Source organism: Boleophthalmus pectinirostris, unplaced genomic scaffold (genome assembly GCF_026225935.1).
Source record: "Boleophthalmus pectinirostris isolate CB_2022bp ecotype Guang Dong unplaced genomic scaffold, ASM2622593v1 HiC_scaffold_2, whole genome shotgun sequence".
NCBI lineage: Eukaryota > Metazoa > Chordata > Actinopteri > Gobiiformes > Gobiidae > Boleophthalmus > Boleophthalmus pectinirostris.
The window spans coordinates 21662795-21682067 of record NW_026571152.1 but is presented as its reverse complement, the minus strand read 5'-3'; the positions used below and the strand labels follow the sequence as shown (position 1 = coordinate 21682067).

Below are 19273 nucleotides of genomic sequence, written 5' to 3'. Positions count from 1 at the left end.
TCCTTTTTCAGTCCTGGTTCAGTTCTGGTTTAGTCCTGCTTGCAACAAAACAATCTGAAGAGTCGCATGGGACACAAAAGAGCCAGCTGCTTTTAGTGAGCCGAGCCAAAAGAGCCGGTTCTCTAAAAAGAACTGGAATACCCATCACTAGCTGCTAGGATATGATGTAAAAATGTCATTAGGCCGAACTTCTGTCTGTAAATATGACATAAATAGTCAGAATAACAATAAATGTTTCCTAAATAAACCCAATTTAAAATCTACTAGAGCCAAACCTAAGTTTTTTAAACAATTCAAGATTTACAGTGAATTTTTACATCATTAAATATATCGGCGATTATATCGGCTATCAGCAGCTCCAACCCCCATTATATCGATTTCATATCGGCCACAACAAAATCCATATCGGTCGGGCTCTAGTTTAAAGCTTTACTGTAGAACAGTGTTTCTCAAACTATGCTCCTTCAGCTGGTATGAGGATTCCTCTGCAGTTCAAATATTAGGGTAGCTAGGATACCTTAACAATAACTACAACTAGTAGATGAAAATATACAAAAAATGCCTGATAATGTAGGCATTCCACTCTACAAACATCTGAAAATAAACTGCATTTCGGCTTGTGCATTAGCTACAGCTGACAGTTGACCCATTGCCATATACAAAACAACTTCTCTTTGTTCTGTCTCTATGAAGCTGGAGACTTTCCTTACTTCTTTGTTCCTGATTAGACATTCATTCCTTTTCATTTCAACATCAATAATAATTCATTGGCCCAACCTAATACCACATCTTCCCCCTCATCATCCATCATTGCACTGTCACAACGGGGCCAAGGAAGTGCACCCTGACCCTCTCTGGGAACGGATGTGGACCACTGCGCCGGGTCAGGCGCACTGGGCTAAGTGCAAAGATATTGTTTGCACTATTTAAAGCTTGTTTGTGTTCTAAGGAAAAGCAAAGTTGAGGCTTTAATGAGGAGTTGATATTGGCAGGATTGATGTGGGTGAGGAGGCCATTATAAGCAGTCTGTGAGTGGGTATCTCTTGTGGACTTACCGAAGCCAAAGGCAGCCGGAGCGGGGATGGGAGCAGACTGGACTGGAGTGGACGTGTACAAACCAGTCACCAGCAGGCCGTCAAAAGACACGCTGGTGGAAATGGTCACTGGAGAGCAGAGCAAACACAGGAAAACAGATTAAGATTTGACAGTTCTATTTTTTGTGGATACATTACTAGCCAAAACAAACAAAACAACCACAGCAATTAAAGTCTTGCATAATAGGGCATGCAAAAATACACATAGAATAGAACATAGAAAGCACAGAATTCATGGAAATTAGCTTCCAAAGGCTAGAATCTGGTACAAGCATTTTTGCCCTTGGGTAGTATGTAATTAGTTTATATACTGCTCTTTGTCTCTCTTTAATCCTTAAAGTTAACATCTTTCCCCCATAACCACATAAAAAAGTAAGTTTTCCTAAATTCCATCATGTTCATCACATGCACATCATGTATTATCACACTAAAAAGTAATCCAAGCAATCAAAAACCCTACACCCTGGAAGAAGTTGCAAGACAGCAGTAAACCGTCAGTAGACATAGCATCCCATCACTAGGAAAAATGCTTAGAAGAAAACAAGGCAAGTGTGCTTTAAACAATACAAACCCATTAAAAACACTGGAGAGGGTTTGGCTGCCATTAAGTCACATAACTTCACCCCCAATCTAAAGATAAGGATCCTATAGTCTGCTCCTCCGCCCCTGAAGTTATTAAAAAGAGACTTATGGGTGAACCGTCTGCCCCCTGAGAGAATGGCTTAACCTGTCTTCATCTGGCTGCAGTGTGTAGTCTAGTGGAGTCTATTAGGATCTACAACTGTACATCCGGAGGCACATTAACTATTGATCCACCATGTAAACAAAAGCTTTTGAATGACAGGACCACAGCGCCTTGGGCATCACTGGGGGAAAGGAAACAACAGCATGGCTCTACTTTTGGACCATTTCCAGCCAGACAGATCAGAAAGGAGGAACTGTCTAGCGCCCAAAGGCAGTACACACCCCCAAAATACACTTGTGTACTCACAGGAATACAAGGCTCAGCAATGGGGAGAGGCAGAGACAGTTACTTCCTGACCAAAGGAATCCCCCTCTCTTTGTGGGTTAAAGAATGGGCAGGCTCTGTTTATAGTCAGAATAGCAACTCATGAGTTTTGGGGTTTTGCGTGTTACGATGTGGGTGAGACTCCGGTGTGGCTCCAGTCACTCTGTCTGCATTAACACAATTTCGCATAAAAATAACAATGTCTCACAGTGTTAAAAAAAAATTAAAATCAGTCATTCCTGTCTCTTCTCCCATATCCAAGTTCCAGATATGAATTTAATGAGGCGCTGAATGATTTCCAGACATTGCGTAGTAAAAAATCTATGAATTATATGGATACTAATATTAATTATACATTTGTTGTGACATTAAAACATTTTAAAATTCTTAAATTTGCGCTGGAGGAATGGATCAGAATTCTATTATGGACCCAGCAAAAATTAACAAAAATGACACTATTTTTAACAATCATGTGGTGTAATTTTTAACCCCAAAGTTAAAAATGGCAGTTAAAAGGACATTAGATTAATATGGCAATTTTGTGGAGCCTGTGCTTTAACAAATAATGATAAGGTTCAACTTTGGTGGATCAAGAGTAAACCGTAAATCTCCTGTAGGTTTTTAGGCCCCTGCCTTTCATCACATTAAAGAACGTGAATACTTCTATGTTGTGTGTGTGTGTTTTAATGTATTTATTAAGTACAGACTTGTAAAAAATAATCAATCATAGGATTACAAAATAAAATTATTTTTATATGAAAGATACAGTGTATAGTTTAACCACACGTTCATAGATCATAGATCATTACATTTTAAAATCTGTGTAATGACTGTATTTAAACCACTGCCATATAAACAGCCTGGCTCCAGATCCATTTCCAGTGTTACCAGCTGCCTAGACAGCACTAAGCTCCATAAAATTCAGCGTGATTGTATGGCGTGTCAGGGAGGAAGCATTGTGAGAAACGTGGATATTTTGCTTGGCAACAGAAGCATTATCATATTCAATGCATGTTGCTCAGAGCGCCCCTAACATCATGTGACCCAGAGAGGGGAGAAAGCACTTTTTCATTCAAACAACCAATTACTATGTGCGCACTAAGCTTACGTTTTGTTCAGTGTTTGCCTGCGAAACGGCATTTTCTATACAACAAAGCCATTCGCGGTGTAGGGAGACATGCTATTGGTGTTTACATTGCATTACTAAATCAGCAAGGCCAGGGTCTGACACACTTTTTAATGCACTAAGTTGGATTATTACACTTCGCCACGGAAACATGCCCCATTACTGCATATCACACTGTTCTTCTTGTTCATTCAGTGCTTATTCCAGTCTTTTTTTTCCCCCCCATTTAAGGCCTGATAATAAAAAACACTCTCTTCTGCAGTTTCCCCTTCTCATATTGGGTTCCCTGGCAGAGGTGTACCTGCAGTCTGTTTGATGTTGTGCTAAAGGGAATAAGAGCATAAGGAGCCATAAGGTTACATTAGAAAAACACACCGAAGATGGAGAGGGTTTGGAGAGCCGGGCTATACCTGATCAATACAAATGGAAGAGCTTCAATTATTTAGACAAGGCCTTTTCTTACTGGCTGTTGGGAGGGCAGCAGGCCAATCAGAGGAGATGATATCAGATCCAATCACCTGTGGACTACTTTCACACAGAGACATAGACACATCTGAGGAGTGGGCAAGAGGCCTTTGATGGTAGCCCTTAACATTCCTGACCACACTTCCATTTCTGAGAGCTGTTCGTACCGTCCAGAGGAAAGAGGAGCTACAATAATCCGTGGATTCAACTAAACATCTCATTTTCAACTGTATTAGTTTAGATTTAGCAAAATTAGAATATCGAGTATGATAAAAAGGTTGCAAAAAGAGCAGGTTAAGAAACAAACTTGCAGAAAAATCTATCAAATAAAAGGTATAAAGGAATATTTATGGATAACAGATTTCTCATTTCAAACTATCGGTTCCAGGGTTGGTTGAGCATCCTTTTGAACTGTTGTTTGAACATGTTTGTTTGAAGCAACACTGGATTTAAACCATTTCGGAGAATGACACCCATCACAGACTGAAGATGGAAGATAAGATTATGGACGTGGCTCTGGAACTCAAGGAGCTTTTTGAACAAAGTAAACCTTCGTTAATTTTCACTCACATCGTCTAAAAGATCACCATTCAAACAGCTTCATGAAATCTAACTTTCTGAATGACTAAGTAAAGACTGACACTGACCAGATAAAAAAGTACTCATGTTTTTGCTAATGATTTTTATGAGTATTAATTTTAGTTTTTACAATTATATTGACTTGAATAATCATGATTATCGATTAACCAAGTAATCTTAACATTATCTAACACAATATTGCATACATAAAAATCATCAGCACACTTAATCACCAACAGATGTGTTTGTGTATAGTTGTAGTGGTGGTTGCACTTCAGAGTCAATGGAGGCCAATGTTGTTTGTATCTCTCACAATGAGCAGTGCCTTGGTCTCATAACCCACAGACATCTCTGAAAGACCATTCACCTTCACATACTGACCTCACAGCTCAGAGCATCCCAGGGTTTTCCAGAGCATTCACACCTCACCTTAAACCATGCATTACTTCAACTGGATGCAGCGCTCATATACTTTAGACTGGAGCACAGCAGAGAACCTCCCTGGGCCTCAGCCGGAGCATGTAATATTGATGATGTGATGCGGTAAGGCTCATTACAGACACACACAACTGCGCCCTGTTCAACTATTGATGTGCCCGGGGCTTTCTACACTCTACAGAAATGTTAGGGCTCACAACACAACAAAAAACACACATCCACGTATTTAGAGCTGGGTTACGGTTCATCTGCTAGGGCTGAGCATGTCTTATCTTAAGCAGAAACATCAAGGTGATTTGAACAGGAGAGGCTCTGTAATGCAAAGTTCTGGCTGACCTCCTCTGATGGGCCCTGTGGTTGGTGAAAAATATATTTCTCTGTCTACTACATTCATATTTAAAGCCAAAGGAGCTTAAAGGGTCTCTATTATGCCATTTCCTGGTCTGTTATAATGTTATTTTCTCATCATTAACATGCCTGGAGCTTGTTTGGTTTCATTCACACGTTTAACACACATATCCAACATATTTACTGTAGGATGAGTTCTTCTCTCAAACGGAAAGCACTCTCTTCCACTTTGTGATGTCATGTGGTAATACAGGAAATGCTCCACTGTATTTTTGAACTCCATACACCTTCTGGAATTGTCAGTCTCTATTGAATTAAAAGTAAAAGATACATAGCTTTTAACTTGAAAACTACCATTATATGACATCACAAGGTGGAACAGAGCATTTTAAGCTTTGGCGATATAGACTAATAATAAATGGCTACTCAAATACGTGTGAATGAAACAAAACACAATTCTGGGTATGTAACATTCTAACATGGCTTAAATCTCACAAGAGTGCATTTTGTGTAATACAGGACCTTTAAATAGCATGTCTACACACTTTTGGACTTTTGGCCCAAGTGTGTGTGAGGAGGTGGTCAATCAGAAAGTGGACACAGCAGTTTTAAAACCTCAGTAATATGCATTTTGGGGCTTTTTTTTGTCTCAGAACAAAATCCATATTGGATTGGACTAGTCTTAAAACTAAATTTCAGTAGCCTTTTCATTTTGGCACATTTTGGTAAACATTCATTGTTATATACTCTGCTTTCACTTTTAGAAAGAATTGGGCCACTAATGTAATAAGGCAAAAGTGACTCTCCAAAACAGTTGGAAAGAGTTGGGTCGATGATCTCACTCAAAGTAAATCTATGGGAGCAAACCTGAGACGGGCTGGTTCGGGCTTAAGGTGTGGTGTCTCTGTGCGTGGTTGGCATGGACTGAACAGCTCCTTTCTGCTCACAGTGTATTCTACAAACACTGTCTGCCTTCACCACACCCACTGCACGGCCTTTAAAAACACAAGATATACGAGTCTGAAGAAACCAACCACCAATAGAACATAAACACCAGATTAAAATGTAAACAAAAAATACTATCTTTAATGGTTCGCAAATCCTGTAAAATCCAGACAAGTATATCCAATAATCCAGGCAATAAAATCCCATATGTTTTTTTTTTTTGCTGGCCCTCCATAAACAAATTTCATCCCATAGTCTAAAACAAGCTTGGCATACAAAATTATTGCTTCATGTATTATCGTAAACATTTTAAAGGTACACTATGTAACTTTTCTGATGAAAGGTTCGCAAAGTCCATATGCCTTAAAACTTTTACTGCTCCATAAATACCAAAAATACCAAAAATTCTTACTCTGAGCAGTTTCAGCTCATTACAGATCTGACCTGTAATATGGCCTGGTGGTGTTGCTTGCATGTCTCCATGGATATGTTTAAAGCAATATAATATCTCCATAGAGACCTGCACCAGAAAAAGTTACACAGTGCTTCTTTAAAGTAATATTGTTGAAAATACATATGCTTGAAGATTAGAGATAGAGTCAATAATAGAAATCTTTACAACCAAAGTAGTATCTTTCGTATGAATACAAAGTAATTCCTACAGTTAGAAAATCAGATAAAATAAAATCTTATCAATGAATTACTATATGTGTTGCTCCCTTTAGTGATCCCAAATGGCTGGAGGTTTTCCTGGCTCCATCCTAAACAGAGAGCTGTGATATCCCACCGGCTGGCTCACGTGCCCCAGAGTGGACCAGGAAATAGAGGCCAGACCATAGGGAAGCTCAAGGCCCATCTGTCCCTATATCTCTAATGCCAGAGTCGGGAGGTCCACTTTCTCAAATGCTCTTCACCTCAGGGTAGGCATGAGTTGGCGGTCACTGACCTTTCTACTACGATTTTTAAGGAAGATACAGTACACAGGTTTAAACCAGTGTCTATCCCCTGGGACTGAATCTGGTAGGCCCTCAACACCTGTAAGTAGTAGTGGTAGATATGAGTCTGTTCACTGTTGAATCTGCCTGAGTTCAGATACGCATGATTGACAGGTGGATTAGCCTATCAGGGAAATGCATGGTCAATATCAAATAAGTATGGCTGTTTATGAGGAAAAAAAGGGAAAAAAAAATATCACAGGGGACTGAAAAAATTAAACAGCACAAAAAGCTTTTTAATTTTGTTCAAAATTATAGATGACAAATGAGCTCTTCGTTTCACGAGTCACTGAAGAAAATCTGATTGCACAGCCGCATTTGAACCTTGCTGGAGACCTGACAGAGGGCATAGTGACCAGACTGATATCTCTTTACAAAGAAATACATAGGCAAGCAGGAGCAGTAGTAGTAAAGGTTTTGGAACAATTCCATTTGATACGATACAGCCACTTTAAAACAATATTGAGATTTTTTTACAGTGTCTTTTTCTGTGATAGAGATGAGAACTGACTCTCATGAACCACAAGGAGATAAAAGAATGTAATTGAACAGACTTGGTTAGCGAGAATGCACATTTCTCTACAGTTCTGGTCGAGTGTGTGGGCCGAGTGTTTCTGCACATATATGTGGCATGCAGTGTTCCAGTCAGGTCTTAGAGGCATCATTCCATTGCGTAACCTCCTGGCACCATCCTGGCCTGCTGGCACTGCCATCTGCTGCTGTGAAGCTCCAAATCAGAGGCACCCCACCATCCACAGGCCTTCTACAGGTCCTGCTCAACAAAGTCCTGCGTTTTTACTTTCAAAGTTATCACCACAGGAAGAACATGCCAGTAAACTTGATCTGGGTCCATCATTGAGGTACTACTATTAAAGCTAATGTTAGCAGTGTTTGTGCCTGTCGACTTGGCGATAACCCGACAACAGCCGTGCAGAAAAACACAAGTGAAGAGGCCGTTCTGTCTCCGGCATCCTGTTCCTCACACGTAATCTGCTCCACAAAATCACACTTTATTGTGCTTCTCTTTATGGGATTCAAATGTATATATGTTTCTATGTCTCTTTATATTATATTTCAAGTATCCGTGGGTTTAAGAATGATGAAAAACTCTGTTGGGGTTGTCAGCAATAGAAAAAAAAGTAATAGAAAGACTGAAACCCATAAATAAAACACAGATGGGAATGAGGAACACATATACACAGATTAGCCTATTTATCAATGTTTTATTCTATTTATTGATGTTTTAGTTAACCTCAGAGCTGACACTGAGACAAACATTCACAGACACTTACAGTCTTTTATAAATAGGTCTATGGCCAAAAGATCAAAGAGATAATCTGAGCTATAAAAAAGGATATACAACATCTTTTAATAATTATATGAATGTGTTGGCTTCTGACAAGGTTCACAGGGGACAGGATATCTTTTCTTCTTTTGTGCTTCTGATGTGCACCATGTGTTAGACCAAACTTTTAGCAGAATTTGTCCCAGACGACAGAATCAGAGCCAGAAATGTGCTGACAGTGTTAAAAATCAAATAACATCAAATAATATAAAGAGACCACCAAAGACATCACTTAAGTTCATTTGTTTTGTTTCAGACAACTTGTATTGACTTTGGTGCAGTATATAGCTTTTCTGGTGGGAGGTCCGCCACCTCCTTTTCTCCATGGAATAAATGGTCACTTTTTATAGCACCTCCAATGCACTCAAAGTGTTTTATATCAAGGAACCACTCACCCCTTCACACACACACACACACACATTCATACACCAGTGTATGCAGATAATACATGCCAACAATGATTGGGACAGTAGTGGATTTGAACTTTCAATCTTCAGATGAAAGAATTTTACTGACTGCTCTACTTTCATGGAGATGTTATTGTTTTGTTTAAAATCTTCTATGATGTGACATTAAGCAGAGACAAACAGGTGTTGCTTTTTAATGTATTTGTTCAGCAAAAAAAAAAAAAAAACTATTGTAATTGATTTTAATGCCACACTGGGGAACATTCCATGGAAAGAAATAAAACTTCATGGAGAATGGCAGGTGATGGACCACTCATCAGAAAAGTTACAACCCTTAAAGGCAAAATATTGACTCCAAACTCCAGGATTAAGAGATATTCAACACCTGCCACATTTCAATTTACATCTAAATAAATAAAGCCTAGTCTACAACACTCCTTTTCTCTTTTAACTTTATGTCTAACAGAAAACATCTCATTGCTGTGTCTGGACAAGCTACAACAGGGTCAATCCCAGCCCACACAGGTCAGCCCCATGTCTTAGTGAGGACCTACTCCTCTGAGTCGTAGTGCAAGTACAACAGTCTGTTTAGCCTTTGTGACCTCCAGGCCTCTCTACAGCTGGTGACCCCCCACATCCCACACCCCACGCCCCAGACGGCTCTGTGAGTGAGCAAGCCCAATTCAATCTGTCACTGCCCGTCTACCAGTGAGGTCCATAGTCTTCAATATAAGTACTAACTAAAGACTGGTCAACAAAAGTCACATCTGCTCAATATGATCTGAAGCAACATTGTTTTTTATGTTAATTTGCCATGTGCACAGATAAAATTTTCCATGAAACTAGTTCAAACTTTGACATCCACTAGAGGGTGCAAACTCTGATGAAGCCATTCATTGACAAAATAATAAATAGCAAAAAGTTGATAAATCTCACAATGAAAACTGAAAACTTATGCCAGCAAACATGATGTATAGCCGCTGTATTGTATTGTCAATTCATTTACTTTTCATTTTCAGTTAGTAATTCATATGAAAAAATATTGTTATTCCAACCACGATGAAAACCGCTGATTTCTTTTCCAAATGTTATTCTTTTTGATTACTGTTAGAGAAATTACATTTCTGTTCTGTACTGAGGGCTCTCACCACCAGCTCAGTCCTTGTTATATTGACCTGTGTCATCAGAGGTATAATGCTCCCTACATATATGGAATACAAATGGAATAATACAAATGGAAGCAAAGCCAGACTGGACTGTTCTAGACTAGAATGGAAAATACTATAACAATGTCTTGAGGGTTCATGTCTCTGGGTCATGCGGCCTGGTATTGATGGTAAATAAACTTCTTCTGTGTTTAGAACTCTAGCGTCATGCCTCTTCTCTTCAACTCTACAATTTATTCGGGAACAATTACACTTCTGACCTGTAGATCCATACAGTCCCAAAGGAGTTCTATAATCATGTAAGCTGTCACATGTTTTTGCAATTAAGGGCAATTAACATGATGCAAAGTAGCCTTTGCTGCTTATATAATCCCTCTTGTGTTGTTTATGTTGTCAAAAACAATTACCACATCAGGAAATCTACCAACAACACAGCAACATCTGTACCTCCTTTACCATCTGCTCACAATCACCTGCCAAACATCTGGTTGGCATGTAAATGATGTGGACCAACAACAAAGTCTCAGTATGCTACCGCTACCTCTTACAAAGATGTTAGCAGATTCAAACACTTATGGTAAGTATTGTTGCCTGTAAGATTATGTTATAGAATATAGAAAATGTTTTGGTTGTAAATGCCACATTAACTATAAGTAGTGCCCCTAATGTGACTTTATAGCTTGTGTTTATGATCGTTAAGGAGGAGCGGCATGGGGCGTACGAGGCAGTGTAGAACCAGGAGCACAGATTGATTTCTAATTAACAATCTTGTTGCAGTAATGAAAGACGAGATGCTCCGTACTGGCAGTAGATCAATGTGGAGCATTTCCCCTGACACCCAGTCTTAATCAGACGCACACCACACATAGAGAACACGCTCTACTGTCACCACAGCTCTTTTCCAAAGTGTTATATGGATTTTCATCTCATATGATCACATTTTTGACAATAATGTGCTTCTGAAAATCCAAGTCACTATATGTAAAACTTTATTTTGTTTAAAAGAATACTATGATAAAAAAAAATAATTTATATTTAAAATCTTAATGGTTAGACCACCCACCAAACTGAAGGTGCTGTTCCTTTATGGAGCTTGGGTCAAATTTAGGCTGATTCCTATTAGGCAAGACACTTTACCTATATTTCCTTTGCCTGACAGTGGTGTGTGTGTGAGTGGTTTGTGATGGTCAGAGGGACCAATGGTGTAGATTGGCTGTTCAGTGTACCCCAGGACAGCTCTGGCTATTCACAATGACAAAATCTGCATTAGTCACTGTCAGTGGTGACACACACACCTGTCCTGAAGGAGATGACCATTGTATACGACTGTTTTACCATTGTAATACTCATGTATTTTAGGGAGTTCACACCCCCTTTGAGGTTCTGCTACAGTCCCCATGCACAGGGATATGTGCTGGAGGTGTAATCTGCCTGTGCCAGCCTGCTGGGTCTCTGTGGCCTGTGTGTTTGATGGAGCCTGGTGCTGATGGGGGCAGGGCCGGGCTAATCCTCAGGCTGAGCCACACACACTGTTCCCAGGCTCCAGAACCAGCCAGGCCTCTCTCTGTAGTGGGTCCACTGGAGCACTACAGGCCCATGTGAATGCTATCAGCACAGGCGACACACTGCCCCCCCAGCATGGATTACACCCTCCAAAACCAAGAGCCAGGACCAGGATCCGGTTAAAGAGAGGAGGAGGAGGAACACAATCCATGAAGAACGGTCCCATTCTCTCCAAGGAAGAGGCCATGGGCAAAGCTGACACGGCAATCAGCGACAGAGGCTGGGAACCCACACACGAGAACGCGTCCAGGGCAGAGATGAGAGAGAAAGCACCATCACATAGTTTAAATAGCTTTAGGCCAAAACGCTCAACACTGCAGCCTTGTTATGAGTTTACATAGACACAGCTCCTATGTTACACAGCGGGCCTGCTATTTCAACCTATAATGAGAGAAAAATGTTTTAATTGTGTTTACAGGCAGTCTGTTTGTTGGAAGCCGACTTCAAAGAAGCAGAGGCAGAAATTAGGGAAATTTGTGCCAATAAAATCTTTCCACGCACTGTGGGGAGGTGTGTCTCCTGTGTATTCTTTCAACTTAGAAAACACCCAAAACAAGCTTTATTATTATTGCCCTAAAACTACTATAAAACACCCAGGACTGACTAATGAAAAGCAAGAATCATAGATGGAATCAATTCAAACGTGACTACTATAAACCAACAACATAAAAACATGTTATGTGTTTGGGTTGTGTTTTACCAGAAGCATGCACATTTTTGGCAGCCAGCATTGACATACATATACCGTAACCCTTTCATGTTCAAAGAGAAGTGGAATAAAAGGGAAAAGTTCATTTATAAATGCACAGTATTTTGTATGTACAAATTGTCAAAAAATTAAAAAAATTACATGGCCCTGCTATTATCAATTAAAATAAAGTTGAATGGATTTGATGAAGGAGACAGAGGAAATTAATAGCTACAACTCCCTCACAAATTTTAAACTTGCATCACATTCAAATCTAGAAAAATTCTGCCTATTCGCCATATGTAGCAAAATAACATCCGCTCGTGTTGGTTAAAGAGCATTTAACTAAAAGAACTGCCGTGTTTCCTGTCTAAATGAGGCTGGCACACTTGCTCACCTCTGTCTGGCCTTGGTCCATTCTCTGCCTTCGTTTTTAGCCACTTCAGCTGCAAGTGGCACAATGTTGGCACCGTTTTGGCACCAATCTGGCAAAGGCTAACAATGTCACTGTTATCTGAGGCCATTCTCCATGCTCGGATGAAGAGAATCAATTTTCCAGGACAGTAGCATTTTTGTGCCATCTAAACTCTCCAGGCGTCAGATTTCCTTCAGTTAGCAGCAGAGGAGCAATCCTGTCTCATGAAAAGCTGCGTATGGGGATGTCAAGATTATTTGTTTAATCCAAAATTGTTATTATTCAGATCATAATAATTGTGGCAGTTATAAGTCATTTCAACACTCAATCTCAGCTCAATCTATTCTCCAAAAAGCTGAAAGTATATTTTCAGTCAAATTGACTACTTTCATCATTCAGAAATTTTTTTTTTTTATAAAGCTGGTCACATACTTGAGGAACTGGGATCTCTAGACCAGGCCTCCTCAAACTTTTTTAAGGCTGGGACCCCTTATCAGTATGCAAATAACCCAAGGACCCCCTATCGTCCTCTGCACTGGCATCACAACACAATTCAGAACTTTAAACCATGTTTTCAACCAAATTTGGATGAAAGATGTAGTTTTCCTACTCCCTAACTATTACTTTATTGGTGTACTTATTGCGATAAAAAACATTATATATTTGGGATTGTATATGAGAAGAAGAGATATAAAGAAGTTATAAAGGGAAAACTGATTATTGGCACATATGCTCAACTTAAGAAATGGGATAATAAATATAAACTGTATGTGTAAGAATGTAATCAGATTAGTCACATAAGACTGAGATGTTTACATTGCCATTTTATTAATCTGCAAATTCCAAAAATCAGATGTGTATGTAAATGTGTGATGCAAGTGAATTAAGAATTTTGCTGTTGTTTGGTCATGGTGCCAAAAATTATAAATAATTCTTCTCACACTAAATCACAACACTGAAAACACTAAAACATCTTCCGCTGTGTATGATTGACATTTAAAATCCTTTAACCTCCTATTCATGCTCGCATCTTGTCATATCAACAAAGCGGTTTAATAGCCCGTGCATGAGGACATTTGCGTGTTGTAGCCGGTGTTGTTATGTCGTTGATGGATCACCCACTAAGAGCGTGCATGTGTGACAAAGAGATGAAGTCCAATGAATATCTCTTCTCGTTTCTCGCCCGTCTGCCTCTGCATATAGAGGAAACTGACATATCTGCACCACTCCAATAGAGCTGGAAATCACAGGGTCCCTCAGAATTGGATTCATAGCTCACAATACAAAAATTTTTTGATACATGAGATAATCAATATACAGCAAATGACCAAATATATTTTTACATAATTTCTTTAATTAAACAACTACAAGCTCAAAAAGAAATATACAATTTTAATCAGTGAAACAATGAATGTCAAGTTTCATTTCTGTAAAACAAGCAATAAAATTTTAGTACTGTCACTTTTTTTTTTTTTTTTTACAATATTAATACTGTGACCAAATTCACCAATTCATCAATTTAATATCATGATATATTAGGCCTGCACAATAGATCACAATCACAATTTGAGTTTGAGCAATCATGTGAAGACTGCAATAATTTTGATAACAGTCTGTCTCTACAAACATCAAAATATCCTGTCTTTTTATAGATTTTTAAACATTATTATTTATTTATTTGAAAGGGACAAGCATGCACATTAAACATGTAAAACACTACAACATTTATAGATGGATTTGTTGTACCTGTAGTTTCAACCTCCACAAATGTTATGGAGATTCTTATATTAGTTTATCAGTTCAGTTTCTCAAATTCTAAAGCTCCTGGAGATGTTTACAAAGTTCATATAACACAGAAACATCACAAATCTAATCACAATTGAAATACTTATTGAAAAAAATCCTGCACCAGTTAAAATGTTAAAATATGGTGATATTTTTTTACTACTAGCTATTGCCTACTATATAGTGATATTTTGATTTTTTAGCACACCACACTACCCACTGCCCCTAACTGGTTAATCACTCAACATCCGCAAAGACAGAACACCCAAACACACTGGCTAAGCCCATACAAACAGCTTGACACACTTCCCTCCACTCAGCGAAGTGACCTATTCAGACAAAGCAGCAGGAGGCAGAAAGGCAGAAGAGCAAGCTAATGAATGCATGGCTACGGACCACTTGAAATTGCGAGTGCTATCCACATATTGCCTTTGCTTTGCTCACAGAAGAGCCCTATTAAACCATTAGCCCCGATCCCCTCTCCTCTCGTCTGGCTCTTACCTCCTCTAGTGTCTGCCTGCGCCCCAAACCCGTCTAGGCGTGGAAACTAGGCCAGTCTTTTGTTGATTCACTGACCAATGCCTAGTGCACTATAAATGTTTTAGAGTTAGATGGGTATAAAACTAAAAAAATCCACACAAGAAAAGTAGATAGTACAAGTAACAAGAAGATTAAGTTCAATCTTATCAGCAGGCACAAAAAGGTTACAAAGTAATGGATTCACAAGTCAGGGTCAGAGGTTAAAAGGCGAGCTTTAGTCGGTTGTATCAGTGTTGGAGTGGTGTAGGTGACAACTGATGTTCTACAAGATGAATGGTACAACAGATTTACATTTAAAGCATTTAAAAAGATATGAAATGGTTATCAGCACACATTCACACTGCACTAAGGTTTCATCAGAGATCACAAACAACAAACTAAAACATCTGCAATAAATCTATGGGCCTTATCAAATGTTCCAGAATTAAGTGAAGTTTAAGTTGTTTTTTTTTTTGTTTTCTTTTAAGTGTTGCCTTTTTGGATCATGTCTCTTTAGTCCCTTACCCCCCAGGTAGGGTCCATAGCAAAAGAAAATTAAATTCTGTCAACTGGATTCACTCTTAAAATATGTCTAGTTTAATTAAACAAATAGAAATTTGTTTTGCTTTTTGGATAATTGAATAGATGTGCCTCTCTCCCTTTCATCACCAAGTTTTTTTCAACTTGAATATACTATTTTTGTTGCATAAAATTCACATTCACATGTGACTAATTAATTACGTAGTTTTTGTCACTTTAACATCACGGTCTATTTCCAACAAATTTTATCTTGTGAATTGAATCTATTTGTTTAGTTCTTTAAAAACTTTGTAGCTCCATTCAAGAAGAAGACATGCAGTAAAACTGATGCTAGGAGAGCACTTTCTAAACTGTACAGTATGAACAGAAACCTTATAGGCCTTGTTTATTTTGAGGACAAATCCCGTCATGACCTTTGTGTCTCTATCAGAGATAAGACTGCACCCATTTGTCTGTCTGAGCACTTTGAATGCAGCTGTGCAATCTCAATTTTATTATTTCCCATTTCTCGCAGATCGGGCTATTTTTCAGCTTTCATCTTGTCCACTTTGACCCAACAGCCGATGTACTAACCCTCTCCATCATTTAATAGACCAACAACCTCTCCTGGTCATTTTCTTCTGTTAGCTAAACGCAGTAATCCGGAGTTCAACGCTGCCCACACGCGTCTTATCATTCAAAAGAAACGGGAGCCAGAGGCAGCAGGGTCGGGTCAAAAACGCAATTACTGTACAACAAATCAAGAAGAGTTTTCCTACCACACTGCACTCAATAGCACTAGCTCTAACTAAAGGGTCAAACATTTTCTTTTCTGATTTGCACTTTCCATCTATCAACTTCTAACCTCCCATCTTTAGGCTTTGAAATTCATTGCAACACATGAACAACTAATGCCTTCCACCCACTTCTTCATATGTAACCATTTCAGAGCTTCATGCAGAACAAATGTAATATGTTCATGGGTATTGCTGTCAAGATTGGTTAACTGATATTTGTGATTATTCAGGTCAACATAAGAAGTAAAAAAAAAAAAATCCTGACAATTTAAGAAGAAATATTTCAATTCAATCTACATTTCATAAAAGTAAACCAATCCCTAAGTATCAAGGTTTGGTTTCAGACAGCTGGTTCACTTTTGGACAAGGTATCAATAATTGTAACTAACTGTAAAATTTAGATTTTTTTAACATGCAAATTTGATATTGTACAAATGTAATATTACTATATTCCAACTTAGCAATGTTTGAAATCAGAAGCTAAGCAGGACTGGGCCTGGTTAGAACTGGAAACAGAGTATCAGGTGCTGTATTGGGGCAACAGTGGCTATGGTTAGAGTGCACAGTATTATTGTATCCTTGGGCAAGACACTTCACCCACCTTGCTTTCAGTGTCCATGCACACAGGTGTATGAATGAGAGTGTTTGTGAGAGCATTGTCCCACCCAAATAAAAAAAGGAATATGCACATTCCCAGTAGATTTTTATTTTATTTTTTTTCTAATATCTAATATAAGAAACAAAATGAAGCCAATATGAGTACAATGCAAAAAAGTCTCTGCATATAGTACACTCTCTAGACAGATATAATGGTTACAGTTCATCCGGATGGGGTAAAAGAGAAAGTAAAATGATACGCACAGACTGGGAATGCACTGCAAAGACACTTACTGTAGGCTTACTGTTGTTTTAATCTCCCATCACCATCTCAAACTCAACTAAAACCCTCATATGTAACAATGAGCTTTGCCTTAAGAGGGAAAGAAAGTGCGCAGCCGGGCGTTTTACCGTGCGGCCAGTATCTCATCTGCTCAATCCTGTCATCAGCTAAATCTCCCCCTATACTCTCTCCCAGTGCAGCCACAGCCCCGTTTAAATCCTCCCTCCTCCTCTTCCTCCTCCTCTCAGTATACCACATTTCTAATGCTAATTATCTAAACCTCTCCCATCCACCAGTTAGTTATTCTAATCTCTCTGCACACGCTATCCTTATAAACCAGGCCCCTGTTAAAAGGTCCTTCAGTGAGGGGCTGATCCCAGCTCTCATTTCCAAATACTTGTCTTTACATTGTTTCAAAATGTTGTAAAAAAAAAAAAAATGTGTATAATAAAATATGAGCTGATCTAAAAATGTGCTGAAAAACTGTGTTATTGGTTGAGTGGTAACAGAGCCTTGTGCTAAAATAGGACAGAGGCTGGGAATCTCACCCCTGGTCTGCTCTGGCCATAGGTCAGTGTCTGCAGTGTTAAGAGCGGAGAGCGGAGCAAAGCTGATAGACTCTGAGGTCAGGGTGTATGTGCCGGGCAGGTGCTCTGACACAATGTGGGAAAGTACTAGAAACACTGGGATGTATTAATATTAATGTATATCAGTAAGAGCGCTGTATCCACAGTGCTGTGAGCTCTGAGTGTGTGTTCACTGTCTTCATTCAGGGCTGTGGATGTGAGTCCTACAACCTCCTACACTCAGGGCACCAGGACCAAACACCAAAGCTCCACTCAGCATCACTTCTGCTCAGTTACATAAACGCAGCAACAACAAAGCAACTCCACATACAGTACTGTACACAGCACAAGACAAAACTACTGTAATATCTGATAGTCTCCTTTTGTTTTGTTGCATGTAATTATAATAAAGCACTCAGAGGGAAACGAAACAATAGTAAACCAGATATGCATACAAAAGTATATACAGTATATAAACATATAATACAGACTTGTTGACATGCATCATACCACAGTGCAGAAGTGTCAGGCTCACCTTGGTACTCCTGTCCTGGGGTGTACGCTGTGGGACTGCCTGTGATTTGGAGGGAAAGCAGCACCTCTCCTCCACCCTCTGCCACCCCAGCTCCCTCCAGCTCCCCGTGGTGGGTGCATAGGAAGAAAAAGGGGTTGAAACGGGGGTAAAAACTGCCAGGGGAAGTACTCAAGTCCACGCTGCTGCTCCCCAGGAACAGGGCCAGTAGGGCACAGCCTAGAGTGCCCCTAAGAGAGGCCATTTGCCCTCACAGCCCGGGTCTACGCACAGCTGAAGAGGAGGGAGCGGGACGAGCAGCTAGAGTCCCAGAGCAGCAGTGAAGTCCACACACAGTCCTAAGTCCAAAAGTGTGGGGTCACAGTGGCTCTGGTGTTAAGTGAGCCCACCTTCACTCTCGCCTGTGCTGTCCTGCTCGCCGTTTAAATACCTCACCCCTCCTTCTGTTCCTCTCTCCACCCACCACCCTGTGTCTGTCTCTCTCTGCTCACTCGCTCGCTGCAGCTCCACGCGTGCTGTGAGCTCTCTCCTCCCTCTGCTCTGTCAGAGGATCACTCTGCCTTCTCCTTAATCTCTTCCTCCCCCTCTTCTCTTCCCTTGTCTTCACCTCTCCATCCAAACATTCACTCCACAATGCACTATTGTATCCCCAAATCAAATCTACTCATATTACTGATACTGCTTATGCAATTCAATAAAAACACAAAATATCTTGTTTAGTCTCATTGTTACATAGAGTATTATTAGACATTTCCATCATCCCCCACAGACCTCAGAAGCCCTTCAGCCGATACACCGGTCTCCTCCACTATTACACCTCCTTCACCTCCCTCCTGCTCCTTCTCTCACATTTTATTGGACAAATTCACTCCTTTTTTAAAACATGAAATTCTGCCTCTTGGTCTACACATATTTGCTTTTCCGCTCTGCTTTTCAGTGTTGTGCTTTTCCCCATATTTTCCATTAGAATCTCCTTTTCCACAAACTTTCCCTGTCTGAGCTGTGTTTGCCACCACTCTGTTCCAGTTTAAAGCTGTGATTCTCAAACAGGGGTACAGGTACTATGGGCGGTACTTGGTCTTCTTAGTGGTA

At 39.7% G+C, this 19273-nt stretch overlaps 1 protein-coding gene across 1 annotated transcript in view; it reads right to left on the bottom strand.

The window, feature by feature from the left end:
* Nucleotides 1-18531, bottom strand: part of reln (reelin) — a 92736-nt gene extending 74205 nt beyond the window's left edge. The window contains 2 exon segments of the mRNA XM_055155677.1: nt 1056-1163; nt 18185-18531. Of these exon segments, the coding sequence (XP_055011652.1) occupies nt 1056-1163; nt 18185-18425 (349 nt within the window). The 5' untranslated portion in view covers nt 18426-18531.
* Between the last annotated feature and the right edge of the window lie 742 nt (nt 18532-19273).